Here is a 10135-nt window from a genome sequence, read left to right as displayed (position 1 = left end):
CATCAAAAACTAAGAGATAATATCTTTATTATGAGAAATATTCAAATGAAAATTGGAAAATTGAATAATAAAAATGATGCCATGTTGGGTGGTGCTAGGTTTTTCAATGACCCCAAGTTGATTATTTTAAGCAAAAATGAAGCAACAAACTAAGTCTTCTTTTCCTTTTTTTTTTTTTTTTTCTTTTTCTTTCTTTAATATTCTTTAATTCACTGTTTATTCCAATCAATGCAGCAAGTTGGGAAGTTTCCCTATCATACTCTAAATATTAAAAACCCATAATAATTAATAATAATACTAATGATAATAATGATAATAATTTATTTTTTCAAACCAGAATTGTAGAAAGAGAGAAGAAGAAGATAGGCATTAGCCAAAGTCATATAGGTAGAGAGTAAGATGCTTGCTTTTTAGGAAAAACTTAGGTGCAGTTCTATATTGCACCCAATTAAAAATTGCCACATGGCAAGTTTTTTAAAAATAAAAAAATAAAAAAATTATTTTTTTTATTGTGATGGATAACATAGGTTGCACCTAAGTATTACACTGCCTTTTAATTATGCAACAAATTTTATAATAAAGCCTATATTTTCTTAGACTTAGCTATTGCCTTTTAACACAGCATCTTCCTTAGTAGGACCAATCAGCTATTGCTGTAACTTCCATGTGGATAGTAGCTGGCCTCTTATTGGTAAAAACCAATGCATTCCATTTTAATTTTTTTTAATTATTTGACATGTTGTGTAATAAATGAAAAGGAATCAGATTTGTTGTAAATAAGATTTTAACAATCATAAACATTATCTTCAGTCAATCATGAGATTTTAAATTACTCTCTCATCAGTTGAGTTTTTATAGAAGGTCAATAATCTAGAATCTAGAGTTAATTCTATTCATCTTTATAAATCTGTATTATATGATATTTCTCTCTATTAATCAAATTGTTCTTTCTTTCTATTCATAGATGTAACTAACATATTATTAGTAAGCTATGTAAATCTTTATATCGATCTTTATTCTTCACGCTTTCTAGCTTGAGAGTTATCCAAGTATTTGACTTGTATAGATAAAAGAAAAAGGGATTTGAATTAACAACCTATGCAAGATGTACTGTCACATGGAGTAGAAAATCAAAAAAATGAGCATAAATATAAGCAGTAATGGATCATATCTATGAATGGGATACAGTGGATCTCATTCCAAGTTGCAAGCCGAAAAGCCAGACTGGCGTGGGGGAAGGCTACCTCTGCACTTTGTCAAATAATGTTGAAATCTTCTTTAATAAGAAATTGCTCTTTCTTGGTCAATCAATTTGGCAATCGACGCAATCAAATTCTGTATTTTCTGTGATATTACAAAACAATGTAAGACTTGACCGGTTTCTTAAATATATATTTGTTTGAATGCTTCTTAAAAGACTTTAAAGGTACTTTATATTCTTTAATAGATCACTAGGGAAATTACCAAAGTACTTTACTTGCCCAATGCAACACTTTTCAACATTATTTCTTTATTTATTTTCCTGTTATGCTGATAGAAACGTTTACTTTTAAGGGGAAATAAAAGAACCATCTAATCTGAACAGAAATAAGTACTTATTGGGAAGACAACTCAAGGAGCAGAAGTAAAAGCTAAAAGAATAGAATTTACAAGCATTTTCAGCCTTTTTTTTCCTTTCTAATGCACCGTATTGCTTGCTGCAAGTATGTTGAATTGAAACTTATCTTTCCCAACACCTAATACTTGAATCCTCATTGTTTACATGGAATACACTTTATCCTAATTAGGCCAATAAGATACATGATAAACTCTACTACAACTTACAAAAGTAAATAAGCTTATTCACAAAGCCATACTATGTATTTTATTACAATTGCGACTACTAGCACCTTTGTGAGAATTGCTTCTCAGGGAAAAATAGGTGAATCTATGATCAGGCATCGCTCCATGAATCGTCGTCTTCGCCATTGTCACTACCAACAGCCTGAGAAATTTCTCAATAGTTACAATGAGTTTTTTATGCATAATGATATACTGTAGAGTAGGAAAACATGAAAATGAAGAACCTGGCGAATTGCATTGGCCTTCTCCAAAATTGCTGTGACTTTGACGTGGGCAGCAGGTCCTGCTGGAGTACTGGGCTTCTCAGTCACTGTGCGTCGTAGGTTGAAGGACTGGAGAACATGGTCGAAAATAGTTAATAACAATAACTATATCACTTTGATCTGATTTGATCAAAGGAAACCATAATATGTACTTTGAAGTTCATGGTGTTTAACTAAGTATATTTCCTGAAGAATTTTGGCAAGAAAATGATGATAAAAGAATCTTCGAGGGCATCTTTCAAAATTCAGCAGAGGCAAATGTCTAGTTAATATAGATAGAATACTGAAATGCATCACAAACATGATACTTGATAGCCTACATCAGTTCATGCATATGATCTCCAAATGCAAAACGGTAGCTAGTGTCTGCATGTTAGGCCTTTCCTTGCCAATAACATACAGCAGGCAATAGCTAAGAGGAAGTGACTTCACAAACCAAGCTGAATGCTTGGCGGGTTTGATTTGCACAGCTTTATGCAATGAATAAAACCGACCATGCATTATATACCCCAGATTTATATCCATTAAGATAATTCAACATCCAGCCAAACAAAATCAATAAAGGGAAACTAATTTTCAACAGAGACGCAAGGAAGTAGCTTACTTTTGCTCTAATTTGTTGCAGGAAATCTTCCCTAGCATCCGTCACTTTGCCATTTCTTATGTGGTTCAATTGTTTCTGGCCATCCGCTACCACTTGTTCCGGCTCCTACATTCAATAATAAATGCATAAGCATTTATGATTTCCCGCATCTTAAATCATTCTGGTTTTGTTTATTGTCAAACAAAACCACTATACTACTATTTACCTTGCCATTTGGCTTGGTTGCATTGGGTGCATGTGTTATTTGCTGCGAGACAATTGGTTCCACTTGTTTTGGATGAACTGATAAATCCTTCAGGTCATCAGACACGTCTAAGGATGTTTTTGAAATGCACCATTGTGCAGGAGGAAGAGGTGGCGGAGTTGGAGTTGGACTATCTAAACATTGCGACTTAAGAAGATTTGCCGCATCAATATCATTATGCCTTGTTTGATAGGCACGATCGCTTGAGTCTAGTTCTTGAGCAAAAGAATCGACTCTTCCACTTATTACAGGGTTCACAATGTCAAAACATGGAAGATCAAGTAATGGACCAGAAAGAGATTCATCCATTCCCTTCCTAACGTTCAAATTTCCACTTTCATCGTCCATAGTTATGCCACTTTTTGTTATTCCCTCGAGCCCAAATGATGTAGGTAAAGAATCCATCTGTGACATGTGGCACAAATCATACGAGTTCTTGCCTGTGGTTTCTGGAGTGTCATCTGACTCCCACAGGTCAGAATTTGACTTAGAGTGATCACTAAGACAATCATCTGACATACATGGAGATGATCTACAGAATGTGTCATCATCAGACTCAGAGCCAATTTCATGCACAGAAATAGACTCCTCCGGGGCCAACTGAAATGATGGAAATATGTCCTTCATGTTTCCACGGCCTTCACTGCCATCAGGAAATCTCAGTTTCAATTTTGAAACTTCAAAACCACAAACAGGATGAAAAGAGATTTTCATGTGATCAAGTGGGGGTGAAGGAGGACATGAATCTATGGAAGAATCACAACCTAAGTGCTCTTTGGAAGTCCTTTCATACATTGTTTGTAAAACAGTATCTTGGTAGGCATTTCTCTTCCCTGGACCATCTGTATCCATAGATGTAGTCTCAAACCTTTCGTCGTGTATTAGCGTCAGTTTTCTATGAAAGCCATTTACAAGCAATTGATGGGTCGGTCCAGAATTTTTATTAGAGTTTTCATCTTTCTCCAAATTGGTTTGAGTACGCATTCCATTGGCATTAGGTACAGCTGGAGATGCAATTCCAGCTGCTATCACATTTCTTTTTACCACATCATTCATATGAGCATAACTAGATCCATCACTTGAACGATCAACACTAAAACTTTCATTCTTGACATTTAGACTACCTCTTGACAATTCCTGAGATGGAGTACAATTCGATATTCTACTCAATGTATCATATTTCTGATCATCATGGTGCAATGACGACATATTAGAAGTTGAATCTTTTGCATTACTAATAAAATCCTTGGGCAAATTATTCAATTTCATTTCCTGTGCATTACCATTAATCACATATGCCTGATCAGAAGGGCCACGTTTCTCACCTTTACTTGAGTCCTCACAAGCAGCATTTGGTACAGCCCAAGAAGGAGGTTTTGATGGCTGAAGTCCTAGCAAGCCACCATTAGTCCAGAACTTATCTGAAAGATTGCTGGAGAAAGAAGCTTTTTCAGATTCATGCACCCTGTTCAACAATTTAACTCCCGACTGATCCTCTAAACTAGAATTGGAGTCTGGAGGGAAGGAATCAGTGGTATTAGATTCCAATGTGGAACTTTCCTTGCCATGCAAATCAGTTATTAGGGGACAGTCAGGACTAGAAACCTTCATGGTGTTTTCAAGCCTTTGATCATGATAAAAATTATCTGACGAAACTAAATTTGGTAGACCGGAAACAATACCTTTGTCCAAGGACTTTTGAGACTCATTACTCGGGTTAAGAATTGGAATATCAGGACCTAAACTAGATTCAAGGAGGTCCTGCATTGGATCTACTACTTCACACTTTATATCGGACGAGCATGGCTCTACTTCTCGTTTTGTCTGGCAATCAAGGTCAGTTTCAGATTCTGACTCAATTGTGTTGAGTGCATCCATATAATTGTCTGTTTCACTTTCGATTTCATCAAACACATTCCCGTCATAAATTGATTCTAATGGGTGGCCATTATTACCTAGCATGCTCATTTGTTCATCATTTATAAGGTAAAAGCCTTCCGTTTCATGTGGATCCAGAGTAGATTTAGGTATAGGAACTTTATGTTCTTGATCTTTAACTTTATCATGCTGTTGATTCCTCGGCTCCACCATCTCCGCTTTTTCTCTACCATCCTGTTGACTTCCCTGCTCCACCATTTCCACCTTTTCTAAACCACCCTGCTGAGTCCTTGGCTGCACGATTTCTGCCATGTTTCTAACATCACGTTGAGTCCTAGGCAGCAAAATTTCTGCCATCTCTCTAACAACCTGTTCATCCTTTGGCTGCACTATTTCTGCCCTTTCTCCAACATCCTTTTGAGTCCTTGGCTGCACAATTTCTGTAGTTTTTCTAACACACTGTTGGGGCCTTGGCTGCTCAATTTCTTCCACTTCTCTTAGCTGCACAATTTCAGCTGTTTCTCCAACATCCTGCTGAGTCCTTTGCTGCACTATTTCTGCCACTTCTCCAACATCCCGTTCAGTCCATGGCTGCTCTATTTCTTCCATTTTTTGAACATCCTTTTGAGTCCTTGGCTGCACAATTTCAGCCATTCCTCTAACATCCTGTTGAGTCCTTAGTTTCACTATTTCTGCCATTTCTCTAACATTCTGTTTTGTCCTTGGCTGCACTATTTCTTCCATTTCTCTAACATCATGTTGGGACCTTGGGTGGACAAATACTGCCATTTCTCTAACATCCAGTGGAGTTCTTAGCGGCATTGTTTCTGCCATTTCTCTAACATCCTCTTGACCTCTAGACTGCACTCTTTCTGTCTTTTCTCTAACATCCTGCTGATTATTGGGCTTCAATATTTCTGCCTTTTCGTCCCATGTGACATGAGGGGAGAAACTCGAATCTATTTGATCTTCTAGTGCATACTGATATTTATCATCTACAATCCTACTTTGTTCATCTGGGAGAACTGAATCAATAGCATCACTAAACTGCATCAAACTTGAACTTGAAGATTCCCTAAATTCCTGTTCTTTAGTTTGCAAGGAAGAACCTAATTTCAAAAGACTTCCAGCATATCCTGACCCTGTTCCAGAATCAAAAGAATTTGAAGAGTCCCCAGCATCTGATTTCATTATCCGATCAGTTGTAGCAGTCTGAGAAAGGGATGCTCCTTCATTGGAAAAGGAGGTAAACTGCAAACTGCATATCAAGTTTTCAGTGATCAATTCAACTAAAGAAGAAACAACCAAAGCAAATCATTAGTTAGTAATACCTGTTATTAATATTGGAAACTGATGCACCACGTATCATTTCTCCATCGCGCACCAATGATCTTTTTCTCTGTGCATTGTTAATATATTGGTCAGAATGACTACTTTATAATAGCAAAACTGATGTATTAAAATGAAAAGGGCCAAGCATTAACACAATGACTCCACATTCTTGTTGCTAATGCGAACGGCTAGCTCTAGGCTGTTAAATCTATTCATGTAATAGGCAGTTAAAAACTTGAAAGCTAATCACTTATTTGAAAAGATGCATATACAACATATATAACTCCTCGACTTTCACTGCACACCTTAATCTTGTGAGCCTTCTTGTCACTCTGAACCTTCTCCAAGCTTATTTTTCCAAAGGTTGACGTTCTTTTGAAAAATGTTGGATCTGAATAACGCTTTAAACAAGATCCAGGACCTCCCGTATCAAATCTGGATGGAGAGAAGAACAGTACTATAAAGCTTGCCTTTTATTTTCATCAAGGAGATATATCTTAAACAAATTTAAAGCACTGATCATACTTATCAAGCAAATGAAGTTGTGGTGGATCACGACATTCTTCATAGGCGTCCATAATAAATCGTGGCAAATCATGATAGATGAAGTGATTTTGTTCAGTTCGAATTCGAGGATGCCACTCAGAACCTGCATAGCAACTGTTTAACATTATACAAATATGCAAATGTTGTCAAAATTTTATAGAAGACTAAACTATGTCACTCTAAAGCACACCTACCCAAACCCAGTTTACAATCAGGATCTTGGACCTTTTACTTTGAATAAAATAAATACAACCTTTCACCCTGTTAGCGAATCAGAAAATTGCTCCCTTCAAGCATTCTCTTTGCAGTAATATGGACAACAAATCTTTAGATATAGACATTCGTGTTTGTGTGTCTAGACCAAAAAATAATATGAATAGAACAGAGAAGAAAGGTTAGAAGTTAGGAAAGATAAATGGTCATATGTCTGGTGTCTGTGTTGTGGGGGAAATTTAGAACACTTCCTCTTTTCACTTTAACGAACAAGTAAATAACTGAAACAAAAGTTGCACACTACTGTTCACACAAATCCAAAGGTACAGAACAAACAGTTGTCTATATAAACAGACAAGGGTATCTCTAATCAGGTCCAGAGTACTTACAAATGACAAGCCGACAGCACCTTAAAAATTGAAACAAATTAAGTTTAAGTCTAAGTTATCAATAATTTAGGTGGCAATTGAGTCATACCAGCTGTGTAAGCAAAATGAATGTGACTTGTTTGAGCTAGCATTGTCTTTTCAAGGGAAGGAAGAGCAGCTTCAATCTGTTTGACACGAACCATCACTTTGTGACTTCTAGAAGCTGTTGTCATAACCTGTTCCTGCAACCCATGAAAAACCTCCCCCGCAAATCTACAACATACAATGATATAATCCCAGTCAGCTTAAATGTTGTTTAACAACATACTTGCATAGCACAAAGGAGCAAGCAAGTGAAAGCCTTTTTCAAAGACCCTATATACATATCAAATAATCACCTCTCAGAAAACTAACAGGCTTACTCGTGTTTTTCCTAAAGTAATTGTAATGGTCTAGCACCACTTTGATGTGAAATTATACAAGTAAATTAAACATTGCTCGTTAGTTAATCCTTTAATGCTTTTAAAAAAGAGGAAGGGAAAAGCAACAACAACAATTACAGAGCCAGGGTACACGATTATACATTAAAGATCAGGCACCATTAGGATTTAAGAAAATCATTCCTTCACCTTTCCCAAGGCACAACAAACAAACTAGAAAGCAGAGAAATAAGAAACTCTCAATAATACAAATTCTACTCGGTGTCACAACCTTAGCAGGTCAAGAAGAAAACTGCAGAACAAGCAGTTCGTTGAGTAAATAAGTGGGACATAGATTATATAGTGTTCCACTATAAACAAACTGCTAGTCCTTTGGTTTACTTTCAGACCCAAGTTAAGAAATAAGACCAACTTTCCCATCATTGTAACTACCAAGTAGGTAATTCTAACAAATTATAATGACTGTTCTCGCCAAGAACCCATAAGAATTATTCATAACCATTTCATCAGAATTTTCTTAGAGTTTATTTTAGAAGAAACTGCCAGCATGTGCTAAGCTCAACATTTAAAAGATTTATACTTCCGCTGAGAGGTCATAAGTACAAATTCTTCCACCCCACATGCGATGTAATATTTTTTTAAAAAAAAAAAAAAAAAAAAAAACAAATACGTAGTTAGAAGACTAAATACTGAGTCGTTGACTATGTCATACTCTAATTGAACTTCGAAGAAACTCATGGAGAATGGAGATGAATAAATCATTTAAAAAAATAATAATAAGGATACAAAATTAGAATCCCAAACAAAAAAATCTAATTGGATTGTAATCTATTGCTTCCCACAGTTGTTTTTCTTAAGTAAGATACAAAAATGAAGTTCCCATTCAAAACCGAAGAAGCATATGAGTACTTAACTCCACAAATTCCCCCAAACTTGAAATTAAATTAAAGAGCGCATAACCCTTGATACAGTAGGAGAACATAAGAAATACGAAAAGACCTAATTCAAAACCGGGAAGGCAGGAAATAGAGCAGAAGAAACAAAGAAACGTACTCAGCAAGATCACCCAACTGCCTCAAGATCCCGACGAGGCCAGCAACGGCGACACCGTCAAGGACGGGTTTCGGATCTTCATTGTTGGAGTCCACGTAGAGGTCGGGCTTCCCAAGCCCGAACTCGTTCTTCACCTGGACTCTGACCAGCGGCATCTTCCCTCTAATTTCAGATGGGTAGTCTCTGCATTTGAGGAAATGAATGTGCGGATGGGGAAGAAAAGAAAGGAAGGTGAAATTGAAGCTGAGAATGAAAGGGATAAGGGAAAATGGAGAGAAAGGAAAGGTTGAACAGAGAGAGTTGGTGGTGGGGAGAGGATTGGAGCTGCTTAACTGCCGCTGAGACGGAGCTTTTCTGAGCTTTGTAGGACATTGCCAACTCCTGAAGCCATTCCTTTTCAAATATTAAATAAATACAAATTATTTATTTCCTTTCATATATCATTAATTCTCCCAAAAAAAAAAAAAAAAAAACAATTTTCCGTTCAATGTCGGAACTTAAAATACCAAAAATCCACAATTGTCTTCAGAAAATGACGCCGGTGTCCCATATGGCGTGGCAGGCTTAGATTGGATATATTTATGTACACCTCCGCTTAGCTGGACTAATAAGTGCTCCAAAAAGATACTTTTTTTTAGTATTTACATTATCACAGATCGATAAATATCACTCTCATTTATTGTCTTCCCATCAATTAAATTTGATACAGTTCAAAACTTTATTCGTTAAATTCCCAGTTTAGTTTAAGAACTTTTAAGTATATATCTTGTGATTTTTTTTTTAACTTTAAAAATTGTTTAATAAATTTATAAACAACTTAATGGTATTTAGGCGATTCTTCAATAACCTAGTTTCATCCATCTCTAAGAACCAAAAATTGATAGTATAGAAAAATTCACTTGTTATTGGTTAATTACACCTTAAATTCACTTGTTATCAGTTAACTACACCTTTTGATGTTAGGTCATGACTCACCTCAATGGATGAAATTTGTGGAGGAACCTTTAGGTTTATAAGGAATTGAATTTCATCAATGTTTGTGTTACTTAAGCGTCACTTCCACTTCGTCTACTGTTACTCGTTCGTCTATGTTCCAATTCTGCAAGTAATAATAGAAAATTTTCTCTCTTCTTACCTTACTCGATGTAAATAGTAGGGGAGGTGTTAAAAGGTAATTTGACAAATTTGAACTAGTAAAAAAAATCTTATATATCATGGTTTAACATAAGTTAGTAAAAAGGACATTTTTCCTTTTCTTGAAATTGTTTGCAAGCTTTCTCATACCACTAGAATATGACTTATGACTTATGAGGTTAGCTTAACCTAAAACAACAATTGCATATTTTTAATCT

At 35.9% G+C, this 10135-nt stretch overlaps 1 protein-coding gene across 2 annotated transcripts; it reads right to left on the bottom strand.

Moving 5' to 3' along the window:
* Positions 1-1625: 1625 nt before the first annotated feature.
* Positions 1626-9256, bottom strand: WAVE2 (SCAR family protein). Of its 2 annotated transcripts, none has more exons than XM_039038103.2 (9): positions 8784-9256; positions 7400-7563; positions 6689-6812; positions 6469-6598; positions 6163-6230; positions 2915-6089; positions 2710-2814; positions 2067-2174; positions 1626-1984 (listed from the first exon to the last, which is right to left on the bottom strand). In XM_039038103.2, the coding sequence occupies exons 1-9, from the start codon at positions 8936-8938 to the stop codon at positions 1934-1936; spliced, it is 4080 nt and encodes a 1359-aa protein (XP_038894031.1). In that variant the 5' UTR covers positions 8939-9256; the 3' UTR covers positions 1626-1933. The 2 variants fall into 2 exon arrangements, with proteins under 2 accessions (XP_038894031.1, XP_038894032.1); XM_039038104.2 differs by having other exon boundaries at positions 6689-6823; positions 8784-9193.
* Between the last annotated feature and the right edge of the window lie 879 nt (positions 9257-10135).

The sequence above is a fragment of the Benincasa hispida genome, chromosome 8 (genome assembly GCF_027475165.1).
Source record: "Benincasa hispida cultivar pf3 chromosome 8, pf3_genome.v1.1, whole genome shotgun sequence".
Lineage (NCBI taxonomy): Eukaryota > Viridiplantae > Streptophyta > Magnoliopsida > Cucurbitales > Cucurbitaceae > Benincasa > Benincasa hispida.
The sequence above is the reverse complement of the archived record's forward strand: the minus strand, read 5'-3'. Positions and strand labels throughout refer to the sequence as shown.

Coding starts and splice junctions, on each gene's coding strand:
- WAVE2 (XM_039038103.2), bottom strand. CDS start 8,938: ATGCCGCTGGTCAGAGTCCAGGTGAAGAACGAGTTCGGGCTTGGGAAG. Junction 7,564..8,783: donor CAGTTGGGTGATCTTGCTGA/GTACGTTTCTTT, acceptor TGTATGTTGTAG/ATTTGCGGGGGAGGTTTTTC. Junction 6,090..6,162: donor GTTTCCAATATTAATAACAG/GTATTACTAACT, acceptor CTTGATATGCAG/TTTGCAGTTTACCTCCTTTT.